General features: G+C 45.0%; 1 protein-coding gene across 1 annotated transcript in view; it reads left to right on the top strand.

The window, feature by feature from the left end:
- The window catches only part of UNC80 (unc-80 homolog, NALCN channel complex subunit), a 172,413-nt gene that overhangs the window by 61,015 nt on the left and 95,207 nt on the right, over window positions 1-16,191 (top strand). Inside the window, exons 18-21 of the mRNA XM_081900747.1 lie at window positions 705-806; window positions 10,859-11,067; window positions 11,371-11,477; window positions 12,208-12,364. Of these exons, the coding sequence (XP_081756873.1) occupies window positions 705-806; window positions 10,859-11,067; window positions 11,371-11,477; window positions 12,208-12,364 (575 nt within the window). The remainder of the gene's footprint in view (window positions 1-704; window positions 807-10,858; window positions 11,068-11,370; window positions 11,478-12,207; window positions 12,365-16,191) is intronic.

Below are 16,191 nucleotides of genomic sequence, written 5' to 3'. Positions count from 1 at the left end.
GCATAAGGAGTATGCAGGAGTAAGGAGATAAATGATATTCACACAATTTTGCTAGGGCTTAAAAACTTTTATAACACAATTCTTCTCCTTCAGACCTTGTTGATAATGATGCAACAGAGAGCACAGTTTAGTGTGCTTGAAGTCCAATGAAATCCATGGCTCTGAAGCACACTTAAGGGCTGCACACAGATTATTCATCATCTCAAAGACTGCCCCATTAGATATCCACAAAGCAGGACTGAAGGACTCTTGACTTAAGCAGACACCTCAAGTTTGATCATAATTTGTACCTGTGAGATCCATAATTTGATCATAATTTGTACCTGTGAGATCCAGACTTAAAGCTCACTCTGCAGGCTTGTTTCTTTCTAGAGAGTGTTTGAAAAGTGGAGTGTGGTCCTATCCACGTTTATGTTGCAATTCTATGCATATTTACTAGGGAGTTAGTCTTCTTGAGCACAGCGGGACTTACATCTGAGTATGAATCAAGCTGTGAGTCTTTAAAAGTGGATCGTCAACTATTTATTGCACATTTTGAGCACCTCGGTGCATGTTGCCTGTCATGACAGATTTGTGATTGCAGTGCATACAGATGAGGCAATTCCTAGAATGGGAACATGGACCTCCAACTTCATATTACAGGAATACAAGGTAGGGGTTTCAAAAAAAATATTACTGTACATGTGGCTGTTTCGTCTGCATAGATCTGAAGTGGGAAGTGTTGTCATTGACAAAGGACAACCGTCTTCAGCTCCCGATGAATGCCGCAGTTACATCTCAAGCCGCCCAATGCAGACTCCAGAGCAGTAAGTATATATTTTGGAACTCAAAGGTATATTCAGTCTTCCCAATAAATCTGGTAAGCATTCTAGTCACCACTTTAGATATTCTAGCCTTAATTGATGTAACCCACAAATGTTCACCCTTCTGAGCATGAATTGTGCTGACGCTTTAAATTTAAGCGTAAGAACAGCAACAGACAGGCTACCATCATGAATTGTTCAAACCATGGATAAGTATGGAATGTGGGACTAGGTCATCTGTGAATCCATTTGTGAAATAATATAATCATATTTTGTTCCTGGCCCCTGCGTGTGTTGGCAAATCGTGTATAAGCAACCCCACCCCATTATGCCCTGCCCCATCCTGTTACACCTTTTTTGTGACACATTTAGTAATGTTTTCAGTCACTTCTGGGCTCAGTGCTGTGTGTGTGTGCATGATTACGTGTTTTTCGGACACAGATTAATCCAGGGGTTGGCAAACTAAGGTCTGCGGGCTGGATCAAGCCCATTTGCCTTCAGGATCTGGCCCTCGGACTGTCCTTGGATCGGCGTGAGGATTCTGTTCGTTTGGGCTGCACCATTTCCCCCCGCGCGCCATTCCATTTCTCCCCCTCCCCCCCACACCCTGTAGTGGCGCCTCCTCCTGGCTTCTCCCCGCCCTGCCTAGAGGAGGAAGGGAGCTGGCTGAGTGCCATTTTAAGCAGAGCCAGCCCTTTCGCGCCGCTCATCATCCGTCTGCCACCGCCCTGGTGCTCCTGTGGGCCAGAGAGTGGAGCAGACGAGCTCACTCTGCCTACCCACAAGAAGAAGCGGTGGTGGTGGTGGTGGCAGCCCCTGGGAAGGTAGGGGCAGCAGCTGGGGCTGGGGGGTGGGGACTTCTTGCCCCCCTCGCCTCTTCTTCTAGCTCCCCCTTCCCCGGTGCTGCTTCTCCAGCCCACGACAAGGTGTGAGTGACAGTGACAGCCCATGGCTAAAAAAAATTGCTGATCCCTGCATTAATCAGTCATCGCCTGTAGTTGAAGTAATGAAGGATGATGTTATCAGTGTCTACACGAGGGGCAGAATTCAACTAAGTTGTTGCATGCATGGACTGAGGTCTAGTTATGCAATGGATTTCTCCCTCTCCTCCCCCTGTACCCACCCCCCTAAAGCTGCCCTGGAGGATTGGGAACTGCATGCAATGGAAATCAAATTTCCCTCGCACTTTAAAGATTTTTGTGTGTGTTTTTTTTGCAACAGAGATGTGGGTGTAAATAATACATGAAGTCAAAAACATCTTTTGGTATGTCTTAATTTGTAAATAAGAGGTATGGAGTCAATCTTGTCTGAAAATCATAGCTGGATTCATTTAAATGGAAGCTCTTTCTCTGTCCATAAATGTGCAGAGAATTTTTATTTTTATTTTTTGAGGGGGAGGGGGGACAACGGCTTTCTGCACCTGTGTAATGCCACACTTTCCTAAGTGCTATATATTACCTATTGCAATGAAAACAGCAAAGTTAAAAATTGCTGCCTACCAAATCAAAACATTACCATCTGCCACTGCCTCCACTTCATTCTTCCAGCCTTCTCTCTTCCTTTCCCTTCCCCCTAATGACTTCTTTGTGCATGGTGTTATGTGCTGAAGTTCTCACCCTGGGCCAGCAGGGGGATACTGTAGATAGTTTTCACTCAGGTCCACGTCAGTTATTTTAGGCGGGAAACCCTGGGTTGTTGTTGCTACAATGTTGATAGCTGGCTGCCTATAAAAGCAGGCCGGCTGAGCTGTTTGCTGTTCAGTTTCTGTAGCAGCTTACAAAATAAAGAGCTGTTTTGGAGAAATTGCTGTGTCGTCTGCCATCACCCACCGAGGGGCATTCCATTGCCGCCGGTTGCAGTTCGGGGTGAGTGTGGCTCCTGGCATCTTCCAAAGCCTTATGGAGCGTCTCCTGCAAGGGCTTCCGGGCGTGGTACCATATTTTGATGACGTCTTGGTGTCCGCAGACTCACACCAGCAGCTGTTCGAGCGCCTCCGTGCCGTGCTGACCAGGTTCCAAGAGGCCGGGCTCAAGGTAAAGAGGGAGAAGTGCCAGATCGCCGTTCCACAGGTAGAGTTCCTGGGCTATCTTATCAACGCCTCCGGCCTTCACCCGACCACATCCAAGACCCGCGCTATCCAGCAGGCCCCCATCCCAAAGAACAAGACGGAGTTGCAAGCGTTCCTGGGGCTGCCGAACTTTTATAACATGTTCCTGCCCCACAAAGCCACGGTGGCTGAGCCTCTTCACCGACTCCTCAGCACAAAGACGCCTTGGTCCTGGGGTCATCGGGAGACGGCGGCCTTCAACATGGTCAAGGCTCTCCTTTCATCGGACAGTGTGCTGGTACAATACAGTGAAGCCAGGCCGCTGGTCCTTGCCTGTGATGCCTCACCTTTTGGCATCGGCGCTGTCCTTAGTCACCGTTTTCCAGACGGAAGAGAAGCATCGCTCGCCTACTTTTCCAGGACACTATCTCCAACGGAACAGAATTACAGCCAGCTTGACAAGGAGGCACTGGCACTTGTGGCTGGAGTGAAGAGGTTCCATGAATACCTCTATGGCAGGACTTTTGACCTCATCACTGACCAAAAGCCGCTCCTGGGCCTCCTCGCCGGTGATCGTCCAACTCCACCGGTCCTCTCACCGCGCATGCTGCGATGGACTGTTTTCCTGGCTGCCTACCACTACCGGCTCATCCATCACCTGGGGAAATCAATGGGCCATGCCGACGCCCTCAGCCGTTGCCCTCTTCCAGCGTTTGTGTAAGACCCGGCTCCAGCTTCATCGCTCCTCCTGATTGAGGATCTTCCGGCAGCACCTGTATCGGCTGCCACTGTGGCCTCCGCATCTGCCCAGGATCGCACCATCAGCCGTGTGCTCAACTGGGTGTGGAGGGGGTGGCCACAAGGGCCTTTTGCATCAGAGTTCCAGCCCTTTGCAACCAGACAACATGAACTCTCAGCTCATCACGGCTGTCTGCTGTGGGGAGACCGCGTCGTGATTCCCCAAAGCTCTGCACATTGGCCACCCAGGAATTGTCAAAATGAAGGCGTTGGCTCGGTGTTACGTCTGGTGGCCTAACATGGACGATGCCATCACTGCCTGGGTGTCCGCCTGTCAAGCGTGCCAAGAATCGAGGCCTGCACCACCGGCAGCTAAGGGACACACCTGGGAGACGCCAAAGACACCCTGGTCGAGGGTGCACATCGATCTGGCTGGTCCCTTTCATGGCCGGACCTTTATGGTAGTGGTGGACGCCTATTCCAAATGGCTGGAGGTGGCCCTGATGCCCTCCACCACTACCGAGGCTGTCATCCGGGTGCTGCGAGGCCTCTTTGCGACGCATGGGTGTCCTGATGTTCTTGTCTCCGCCAACGGACCGCAGTTCACGTCAGGCACTTTTGAGCGGTATCTTTTGGGACTGGGCATCCGCCATGCCCTAACGGCACCCTTTCATCCATCCAGCAACGGGCAAGCGGAGAGAATGGTGCGCTCGGCAAAAGAGGCACTGGCGCACCTGGACCGGGGAGACTGGCACGAGCGGGTTGCCGAATACTTGTTCGTGCAACACATCACCCTTCATGCAGCCACAGGGCGGAGTCCTGCTGAACTGCTTATGGGCCGCCGCCTCAGGTCACCGCTTGACTGGCTGCACCCGGACTTTGCCATGGCCGAACCCCCAGGCTGTGCCAACGCGCCACGGTCATTTGTTCCAGGAAACCAGGTCTTTGCCTGGAACTATGTGGGGGACATTCCTTGGGTGCCAGCCACAGTAGTGGGAGTCACTGGACCTCGCTCGTACCAGGTGGCACTCGAAGACGGACGCTTGTGGCGCCGGCACATAGACCAGCTTAGGTGCAGGGTTGGGGACTTGGACACTACCGTGGTGCCCCCAACTGCGCTTGTGGCTCCAGAAGAGACACGTACAGATGGCGAGGCTCCACCTACACCTCCCTCGCAAACTGCCAGCATGGAGCCGAACCAAGCCGCTTCAGAGGGTCTGCCAGACTTACCACAGACTCAGACCACTCCACTTGCAGAGGCTCCACCCACAGCAGCGGATCCAGGGGATTTGGTTTCAACGCCACCCAGGGTCGCACCACAGCCACAGCAAGAATTGTGTGGCCCCCCGGACTTGGCTACCAGTCCCCGGTGGTCTGGCAGAGTTTCCAAGCGCCCAACTTATTTAAAGGACTATGTTGTTGGACATGTATCACTGTTGGTCTAAGTGTGGGAAATGTAACCAATATGCTTTTGTGCCTAATTGAACCATTACGTGTAGTGCTGTATATAAGGAAACCATTACGATTGTAACTACTGCATTATCTCGGTGGGGAGGGGTGTTATGTACTGAAGTTCTCACCCTGGGCCAGCAGGGGGATTCTGTAGATAGTTTTCACTCAGGTTCACGTCAGTTATTTTAGGTGGGAAACCCTGGGTTGTTGTTGCTACAATGTTGATAGCTGGCTGCCTATAAAAGCAGGCCGGCTGAGCTGTTTGCTGTTCAGTTTCTGTAGCAGCTTACAAAATAAAGAGCTGTTTTGGAGAAATCGCTGTGTCATCTGCCATGTCTACCCACTATTCAACACATAGTACTCAGTGCTGCAGTAGAAAATATCTAAGTCCATAGAAATAATTGCATTGGATTAAACTGAAGAGTGATTGTACAATTACCAAAGGCACAAAAGATAATTACTCAGAACAACCCTGATTTGTGTATGGTTTGTTTATTTGGATATTTTGTTTCATAAAGCTCAATCTTTAATTTAATATTGCCCAAACAGTTAATGGCCAGCTTGAAGACTCACTCAAGTTCTCATGCAGTCTGTGGTTGAAACATGGCCCCACAGAGGATTTGCCTGTTTAGCCATAGCTCCATTGCTATGATTATGCCATCTGTCAGGGAGAGGAAATGAATCACATTTTTTTAATGATATGGATATGATTACATTACATCTAATCCTTACATTAAAAGAGTGGGCTGAGAACAATGGTATGAAAATGACACATCCCTACAACAAGTGCTTTTTTTGTTGAAGAGTGTGTGTGAAATAATTATCATGAGCATTAGAGAGGATTATTTCCAAAAGGTGATCAGTTGGTCCGTGGGCTGCTACTTCTAGTGCCTCGCTGTTTTGGCATAGCCCTTTATACCAGAGGTGGGCAGAAGTTGGGTTGGGTTCCACTGGGAGATCTTTTTTTAAAAAATAAAAAATTATTGAAGTTTTAAAGGTTACAAAAAGAAAAGAAGAAAAAACACCAAATTAAACAAAAACAAGACAACACATCACAAGAAAAAAACAGAAAAATAGAAACAATTAAAAAACAAATTGAACCTTCCCATAACTTATCTTTCATTTGCTTGTTTCCTTGACCTCCTCACACCTCCCTTTTTTGTATTCTAGTTCTGTTAGCTATTTCAGCAAATCCTTTCCATCTTTCCCAATTTTTGTTCTATAATTTATCTTAATATGATGTAACTTTACATTCTCTCCTTTCACCAATTAACAATCTATTTTTACTTAAACCTTTATAACATTTCCACTAAAACCACATAATTTCATTCCAGCATCCTTCTAACATTCCTTAATTTTACAATGTTTCTGCAAATAAACTTTAAATTTCTTCCAATCTTCTTCCACCGACTCTTCTCCCTGGTCTCGGATTCTGCCAGTCATTTCCGCCATTTCCATGTAGTCCATCACCTTTATCTCCCATTCTTCCCGGGTGGGTAAATCTTGTGTCTTCCAGTACTTTGCAATAAGTATTCTTGCTGCTGTTGTAGCATACATAAAGAAAGTTCTATCCTTCTTTGGCACCAATTGGCCAACCATGCCCAGGAGAAAGGCCTCTGGTTTCTTCAGGAAGGTATATTTAAATACCTTTTTCAATTCATTATAGATCATCTCCCAGAAAGTCTTAATCCTTGGGCATGTGAAAGGTGAAAGAATGTACCTTCAGTCTCTTTACATTTCCAACATTTATTATCAGGCAAATGATATATTTTTGCAAGCTTGACTGGTGTCATGTACCACCTGTAAATCATTTTCATTATATTCTCTCTTAAGGCATTACATGCCATGAACTTCATACCTGTGGTCCATAACTGTTCCCAGTCAGCCATCATAATATTATGTCCAACATCTTGTGCCCATTTAATCATAGCTGATTTCACCATTTCATCCTGAGTGTTCCATTTCAACAGCAAGTTATACATTCTTGACAAGTTCTTAGTTTTAGGATCTAACAGTTCTGTTTCCAATTTTGATTTTTCCACCTGGAAGCCATATTTTTTGTCCAAATTGTATGCCTCCATTATTTGGTAATAATGGAGCCAGTCTCACACTTTGTTTTTTAGTTTTTCAAAACTCTGCAGTTTTAATCTATCTCCCTCTTGTTCCAAAATTTCCCAATATTTCGGCCATTTGGCCTCCATATTAAGCTTTTTCTGAGCCTTCGCTTCCATTGGTGGCAACCACCTTGGAGTTTTATTTTCAAGCAAGTCCTTATATCTTATCCAGACATTAAACAATGCTTTCCTGACAATATGGTTTTTAAACGATTTATGTGCTTTGAACTTATCATACCACAAATATGCATGCCACCCAAATACATTATTAAAACCTTCTAGGTCCAAAATGTCAGTGTTTTCAAGAAGCAGCCATTCTCTCAGCCAGCAAAATGCGGCTGATTCATAGTAAAGTTTAAGGTCAGGCGGGGCAAATCCACCTCTTTCTTTAGCATCATTTAATATCTTGAATTTTATTCGAGGCTTCTTGCCCTGCCAGACAAATCTAGAAATATCTCTCTGCCACTTCTTGAAACAATCCATTTTATCCAAAATTTGCAATGTTTGAAACAAAAACAGCATCCTTGGCAATACATTCATTTTTATCACAGCAATTCGGCCTAGCAGTGATAGCTTCAGATTTGACCATATTTCTAAATCCTTTTTCACTTCCATCCAACATTTTTCATAATTGTCTTTAAATAAATTCACATTCTTGGAAGTCATATTAACCCCTAGGTATTTCACTTTCTTAACCAGTGTTAATCCTGTCTCCTTCTGAAAGCTCTCTCTCTCAGTCACTGTTAGATTTTTCTCTAAAACCTTAGTTTTCATCTTGTTCAACTTGAATCCCGCTACCTGACCAAATTCTTGAATCAGTTTCAATACTCTTTTAGTACTAGATTCTGGCTCCTGTAACGTCAATACCAGCTCATCGACAAATGCTTTCAATTTGTACTGTTTAGCTCCGACTTGTATACCTTTAACCAATTGGCCCCTTCTGATCATATTTAAGAGAACCTCCAGGATCGATATAAAAAGCAAAGGGGAGATTGAGCAACCGTGTCGTGTTCCTTTCTCTATCTTAAATTCTTCCATCACTACATTATTGACAATTAATTTAGCCTTTTGTTCTGAATACAGTGGTGCCTCGCAAGACAAAATTAATCCGTTCCGCGAGTCTCTTCGTTTTGCGGTTTTTTCGTCTTGCAAAGCATGGCTATTAGCGGCTTAGCGGCTATTAGCGGCTTAGCAGCTTAGCGACTATTAATGGCTTAGCGGCTTTAAGAAAAAGGAAACAAACTCGCAAGACGTTTCGTCTTGTGAAACAAGCCCATAGGGAAATTCGTCTTGCGGAACGAGTCAAAAAACGGAAAACTCTTTCGTCTTGCGCGTTTTTCGTCTTGCGCGTTTTTCGTCTTGCGAGGCATTCGTCTTCCGAGGTACCACTGTAAATTGCACCTATACCATTTCCAAAACCTTGACCAACCCCCATCCCCTGTAAATTCTTCTTCATAAAACTCCAGGAAATATTGTCAAAGGCTTTCTCCGCGTCCACAAATATCAACAGTGGGGTCACTCAGAGGAGAAAATGGTGAAATGCAAACAGGGGACACAGAAAGGGCTGAACTCCTCAATGCCTTCTTTGCCTCTGTCTTCTCCGATAAAGAAAACAAGGCCCGACCTGAAGAATTTGGAGCAAATGATTCAGCAGAGGAAACACAGCCCAGAATAACTAAGAAGATAGTACAAGAATACTTGGCTAGTTTAGATGTATTCAAGTCTCCAGGGTCAGATGAACTGCATCCAAGAGTATTAAAAGAACTGGCAGATGTGATCTCAGAACCACTGGCAGTCATCTTTGAGAATTCCTGGAGAACAGGCGAAGTCCCGGCAGACTGGAGGAGGGCAAATGTTGTCCCTATTTTCAAAAAGGGGAAAAGAGAGGACCCAAATAATTACCGCCCAGTCAGTCTGACATCAATACCAGGGAAGATTCTGGAGCAGATCATTAAGCAAACAGTCTGTGAGCACCTAGAAAGGAATGCTGTGATCACCAATAGTCAGCATAGATTTCTGAAAAATAAGTCATGTCAGACTAACCTGATCTCGTTTTTTGACAGAATTACAAGCCTGGTAGATGAAGGGAATGCAGTGGATGTAGCCTACCTTGATTTCAGCAAGGCATTTGACAAGGTGCCCCATGATATTCTTGTAAAAAAGCTGGTAAAATGCGGTCTTGACTATGCAACCACTCAGTGGATTTGTAACTGGCTGACTGACCAAACCCAAAGGGTGCTCATCAATGGTTCCTCTTCATCCTGGAGAAGAGTGACTAGTGGGGTGCCACAGGGTTCTGTCTTGGGCCCAGTCTTATTCAACATCTTTATCAACGACTTGGATGATGGACTCAAGGGCATCCTGATCAAATTTGCAGATGACACCAAACTGGGAGGGGTGGCTAACACCCCAGAGGACAGGATCACACTTCAAAACGACCTTGGCAGATTAGAGAACTGGGCCAAAACAAACAAGATGAATTTTAACAGGGAGAAATGTAAAGTATTGCACTTGGGCAAAAAAAAATGAGAGGCACAAATACAAGATGGGTGACACCTGGCTTGAGAGCAGTACATGTGAAAAGGATCTAGGAGTCTTGGTTGACCACAAACTTGACATGAGCCAACAGTGTGATGCGGCAGCTAAAAAAGCCAATGCAATTCTGGGCTGCATCAATAGGAGTATAGCATCTAGATCAAGGGAAGTAATAGTGCCACTGTATTCTGCTCTGGTCAGACCTCACCTGGAGTACTGTGTCCAGTTCTGGGCACCACAGTTCAAGAAGGACACTGACAAACTGGAACGTGTCCAGAGGAGGGCAACCAAAATGGTCAAAGGCCTGGAAACGATGCCTTATGAGGGACGGCTAATGGAGCTGGGCATGTTTAGCCTGGAGAAGAGGAGGTTAAGGGGTGATATGATAGCCATGTTCAAATATATAAAGGATGTCACATAGAGGAGGGAGAAAGGTTGTTTTCTGCTGCTCCAGAGAAGCGGCCACGGAGCAATGGATCCAAACTACAAGAAAGAAGATTCTACCTAAACATTAGGAAGAACTTCCTGACAGTAAGAGCTGTTCAACAGTGGAATTTGCTGCCAAGGAGTGTGGTGGAGTCTCCTTCTTTGGAGGTCTTTAAGCAGAGTCTTGACAATCATATGTCAGGAGTGCTCTGATGGTGTTTCCTGCTTGGCAGGGGGTTGGACTCGATGGCCCTTGTGGTCTCTTCCAACTCTATGATTCTATGAAAGCTCACCCCACCCCTAAAGAATCCTGATGCTGGGAATTGTAGCTCTGGGAGGGGTAAACTACAGTTCCCAGGATTAAATCTACAGCATGCTGTGTATGCAGCCTCTTACTATATCAAGAGGGTTTGGAAAACCTCTCTCTCATACTTGGCATTGCCCGCCATTTGCAGTACAGGGATCTTAACACTGGCCTACCTTACAGGGTTGTTGTAAGGATCAGAGGACCATGTACTGAGTGTTTATGAGAATCCAGAACACTAAGCAAATGTTAAGTAGAACAATGTTGTGCCTTACTAGCCTATTCTTGACAAAGCTGAGCACCAAAGAATGCTAACAAAATGTCACAGAATCCTCTGACCGCTAGAGCACAGTAGAAAAGGTAAGGTGCTCCCATTCTTTGTGCATTCCTGGGTACATTTGGCTAAGCGTTATGAACCATGCAATTTGTTCCATTGCAGTGATGAGCAGATGCAAGGAGCAGCCCTAGGGCGCAAAGATTTCTGGCGAAAGATGTTCAAATCTCAGAGTGCAGCGAGTGATACTAGTAGCCAGTCGGAGCAGGATACCTCGGAATGCACAACTGCACACTCAGGGGCAACCACTGAGAGGCGATCCCGCTCTCGCTCAAGGAGGATCTCACTCCGAAAGAAACTCAAACTCCCCTTAGGTAAATGTATGCCTCTTCACATGATATTATCATATAACATTTAATATATTTTCTATTTTTCCATGTATCAGTGCACAGACATTTTCAGAGAAATGTTCTGTTCATATTTTAGCATCACCTGGAGAATATATATTATTCAGTCTTCCTCCATATTTATTACCATCCATTTCTGTACAGAACCTCTTTCATATAAAACATGTGTGCCAACCTTTTGTCATGTGATGTAGCTTCTTTGGTACCCACATTTACTGCTGGTAGATTCACACACATGCTCACATTTTTCTATGTTCTCTGTACAAACAGGGAATTGGCTGAAACGCTCATCCCTTTCTGGTCTGGCAGATGGTGTGGAAGACCTTCTGGACATCAGCTCTGTGGACCGGCTCTCTTTCATCCGGCAGAGTTCCAAGGTAAATAAGTTTCCTTGAACTCATAGAGAGATGAAGAAGTATGGAGATATGTATAGTGCACTTGTTTTTATCACGTCTCACTCCTTGTAGATGACCAGTAACAGTTGAATAAGTCTGAGGATGGAAAATGTGCACTTCGCAATACAGATGACAGTCTCTTAATTTGTTCTGCAACACAAAGACTAGGAACAACCCTACTGGAAGCTCGTACTTGATTGTTCTTAAAACCACCTTTTTCTGGGAAGGAGCCATGTATGGGTTCTAAGTTAGCATCATTTACACTTGTTAATGCTTGTGGGTGGTTTTAAGTATCTAAATGTTGTCCATTTCTTTTATCCACAGATGTGTTAGGTAGGTTGCTATTTCCCATTATGCACAGTCATAATCCATTATGGCTTTTCTATGTGCATATTGGGACATTGACAAGAAAAAAAGCAGAAAATCCATTCCCTTAGGCCATGAAGCAGAGGTGCTCAAAGAGCAAGTCTTTCCTTGTAGGACTCCAGCTGCCCACATTTAGCAGCAAAATAAGGCCAAGGCACATGAGTTTTTGTCTTGCAGTAGACCCTAGTGGTGTTTCATTCTTCAACTTATGCCACAGCACTTAGCAGTAAGTCTTCTGGGAGCTTCAAAATGTTGCATGTAGAAGAATGGGAATGAGGGACTGTTACATCAGAAGAAGCTAAAGAAGGGGCATTAACAATGAATGGCACACCTTCTTTTTGTTTAGGTGAAATTCACTAGTGCCGTGAAGCTGTCTGAAGGAGGGCCAGGAAGTGGCTTGGAGAATGGACGAGATGAAGAGGAGAATTTCTTCAAGCGTCTTGGTAAATGGCGCACCTGCCGAAGACATCCATCCAAGCTTCATCACACAGAAGAAAAAGATGGTTAGAAATCAGGGTTCTGTTTCTTCAGTCCTTTTTTGCTTCCCCTCCCCTACTCCATTCTTTGGTTACTTTTCTTCATCAATTTATCCTTTATCTTTTTTAAAACATGGTTTTTGAACTCATTCTGCTTCTCTCTCTGGCTCTGCATACTTTGTAGCCATTTTGTTCTTTTTTTCTTTTTATGCCATTTTGATTTCAGTGTAATTCTAACCAAGAAGGAAAAGCAAATATGGGCCAATAAATTAAACTAAAGTAACATTTGGACTTCCAAAAAATCAAGCCCTCTAGCTTTAGGGGGGGAAATCATTTGAAAGCAGGGGCCTGATTTCAAACATATTATGCTAAAATTTAATTTCACTCTTTGATGTGAAATTATGAATGTGCCCATCAGCTTTTATCTCCCATTATTGATCATCTACCATCTTCTGTAAAGCTCAGCACTGATGAAATGGAAAACCCTGTACAAAATGTGTTTTAATTATCTCTTTTCTTCTGTGTTTGCATGTCTTGTGTCTTCATACCATTTCTTAGAGAGATGCTGTTCTGCATTCTCAACAAAATTACTATTCTTTGAGACAAACAATTAATTGCTTTGTTATTTTTAAGCAGTGGCATCTGAAAAAACCCCTTCCTTCCTATTTTGGAAACTGTATTCTTCCAAGTACTTCACTGCCATCCAGTTGCAAATGTGAGCTTGTTACCAAGGAAACAACCTTGCATCTTGACATTCTTCTATTTTTGTATTGGAAAAGGAACACAGCATCCCATCTCAATGAGTTTTGTTCTCTGTATTTTTCATAGTACTCATAGTACTCAACATAATCCGACATTACATATTGCATTGTCAAACATGAAAGTTACATTACTACATCAGTGTATTTTTCCTTTGGCCATTGCTTCATCACACAATGCATTTCTAAACAAAGAGGGGTTCTGTACCAAATAAAGTGGGTCTTGATATTAGATGCTGTCCAAATGGAAAAGGTGGTTGGGCTCTTCCTGACTGTACTTAAGTCAGAAGGACTTTGGTCTTTGACTCCTCCCCTTTGAACAGACCCCAGTGCCATGTCATCAACTGGTTTGAAAGTCCCCTCAGTTTCAAAAGATGCATTTTTCAATATGCTATGGGGAGGAGTTTCTGTCTGAGAAGTGCAAGCTCTGTGGCTGCAAATAGGTTTATTGTTTGGAAATAGACTACTGTGTTAACTTATTTGAACTCAGAGTACAGTGCCTGGACCCAGGTCATTGTATAACAGATTTCAGTGTTCATTTTTAATTTTGAGACATTCATGCTAACAGAATTGTAATCTAAGCCCTTACGGCTATCATGTTAAAATAGGGATAATGGGTGATTCTGCCCTCTCCAGTTCGAGTCTACTGAGCCTCATCAGTCTGGCAGTACCTGGCCCTGCTCTGGTGAGGTAGCACTGCTGTTTTTATAATAAGTCCTTCTATTCAGTGACCACCCGTCAATATACATTATGTAAACCTTGAAGTTTTCCTCTCTCTACTACCCCATTGTAGTGAATGGAAGTGGGCACTCAGGAACTCACCTTGCCCAATGTAGGAGGGAAGAGCAAGTTAAACAAAGGATTTACAACTCAGTTCCACCTTTCCATGTGCCAGTAATGCAGTCACGTTATTATTCAGAGTGTGACAGGACGGTGGAAGAGGAGGACATAATATAGGCTTTGGTAGATAGAATCATAGAATTGAAGGTGATTTGAACATCATTTCCCACCAGGCTAGCTGGAAAGGCTAGCTCATTGAAGAGAGAGGAAAGCTTTAGCCCTCTTGCAGTACGTATGTTCCTAAGAGGGGATCAATTGGTTAGTAGATACTATGCTTTAATCTAGGCCAGTTGCACCCCGTTCCTCATCTCTTTGCTGCCCCCTGGGAAAATTCCAAACACCCATCGTTTGCAGCAGTTTGCCACCTAACACTGAGTCAGGCCATAGCCCAATGTAGTTGACTGACTGGCAGCAACTCTCAGGGGCAGGTCTCTGTTAGCCCTACCTAGAGACAAGGGCTGTTGAACCTGGGACATCTTGTATGCAGAGCACATGCTCCACCCATGAGTTACAGCCCTTCCCAATTAATATAATCACTACTTCAGCATTGCTTCTCCTCTCCCTGGTTTTGAGAGGAATGTGGGGGGCATAGCTGTCAAGTGTCCCTTATTTGAAGGGACAGTCCCTTATTCCAGCGCCATGTCCCGCTGCTGTCCCTTATTAATGGATGTCCCTTAAATGTCCCTTAAATGATGTCCCTTAAATTTCAAAGGAAGCAGCTCCTCTCCCTCCCTCCCTGCCGGCCAGGGAGGAGGGAGGCTCCAACTGTGTTGCTCACCCAATAATAAGTCTAAGAATGACTGGGGGGTGGAGCTTGCATGCCTTGTGTGTGGCTAGTTAATGCAAGCTGAGGGGTTTTTTGAATGCTGGATGCCATTTTGTTGCACGTGCTGCTGCAAACTTTGCAGTGCAAGGCCAGGCCGGGGAGCCATCTTAAGTTGAGGCTGCATAGGCCTTGTGGTGCATGGGATTCAGATTCTATTCAGTTGAACCTCTGGTTACAAAGTTGGTTGGACAGTGTTCTTGAAGCTACCCAGCATGAGTTTGAGCAGACTGCAGGAGGACAGGAAGACTGGAGTGCCTGGAACAGGTGAGGCTGCAGGTCCCTTATTTTGGCTGCTGGTCCCTTATTTTCAAATCTGTAAGTTGACAGCTATGGTGGGTGGTCTTATTCCACCCCCGCCCTGGTTTATTGCAGCCAGCCATTCACACTATATGGCCTTCCAGCTTCTGCATTTCACTTACCATGACATTCTGGGACTGAAAGCTTTGCTTGCCATACCTGAGTGGAGGAGGTCTGACTAAAAAGAGTCTCAAGGAAGAATAACTGAGGGAGATCTGTGGTGTTGTGGAGAACAAAGAGATAGCATTTGAGGTGCAGAGAACGGTGTAATGGGATGCAGAGAGACCTGTGCGGCAAAGAAAGCATGAAAAAGGGGAGAGGGAAACAGAAGTGCACAGAAACCTGATGGTGGAGAGACAGAGAAAAAGAATGAAGGAAACAGAGATGGTCCCATGTTACAGAGACCCGTAGTGATGCAGGGAGAAGAGTGCTATGGATTGCAAAGAAAAAGAGGTTGAGAAGAAGGGGTTGCAAGGAAACCTGTGGGTGGGGAAACAGAAAAAAGAGAGGCATAATAACAAAGGTGGAAGCCACAACCTGTGGTGGTGGTGCGGAGAAAGAAAGAAAGTAGAGCATGTGCTAGGGAAAGCACTAAAGGATAGAGAACTGACTGGAGAAAGAAAAGGAGTTAGCAAAAGGGTGGCGTGGTTCTCAGAATGACATTTGTGCATCTCTGCTCTGAAGTGCTGCCACATTACTGTGCATTACAGCAACTGTAGACATTGTTCTACCACAGCAATCATTTTCTACTAGTATTGGCTTAGGTATTAGTATGCATTTAGCCCCATGTTTTACTAGAGCTTAAATATGAATTACTCCTATCCTGCAACCTTAACTGTGTGGCCAGGCACTGTGCCCCCCCCCCGACTTTATAATTAAGATCCAGACAAGACACAATACTTTTGGGCCAAATAAGGCCATAACTTTATTGATTCCAGATGTAAGAGGTTTAGCATAGGCATTAGGCATTAGCCCATGTGCTGGCAGTATTACCGAAGGGGTTGGCCCTGAGGCGGGGAGGACCTATGACTTATATCAAATAGGATTCTCTCAGCAGAATTCTTGTCTTGACGGGTGCTATGGTCCTGGACCCCACCTGGGCGTCCAGACAAAAGCTCATCCTGCCAGATCCC

The sequence above is a fragment of the Podarcis melisellensis genome (genome assembly GCF_964234715.1).
Source record: "Podarcis melisellensis genome assembly, chromosome: 1".
NCBI classification, from domain to species: Eukaryota; Metazoa; Chordata; class Lepidosauria; order Squamata; family Lacertidae; genus Podarcis; species Podarcis melisellensis.
Note: the sequence above shows the minus strand (reverse complement) of the source record. Positions and strands in the feature narration are given on the sequence as shown.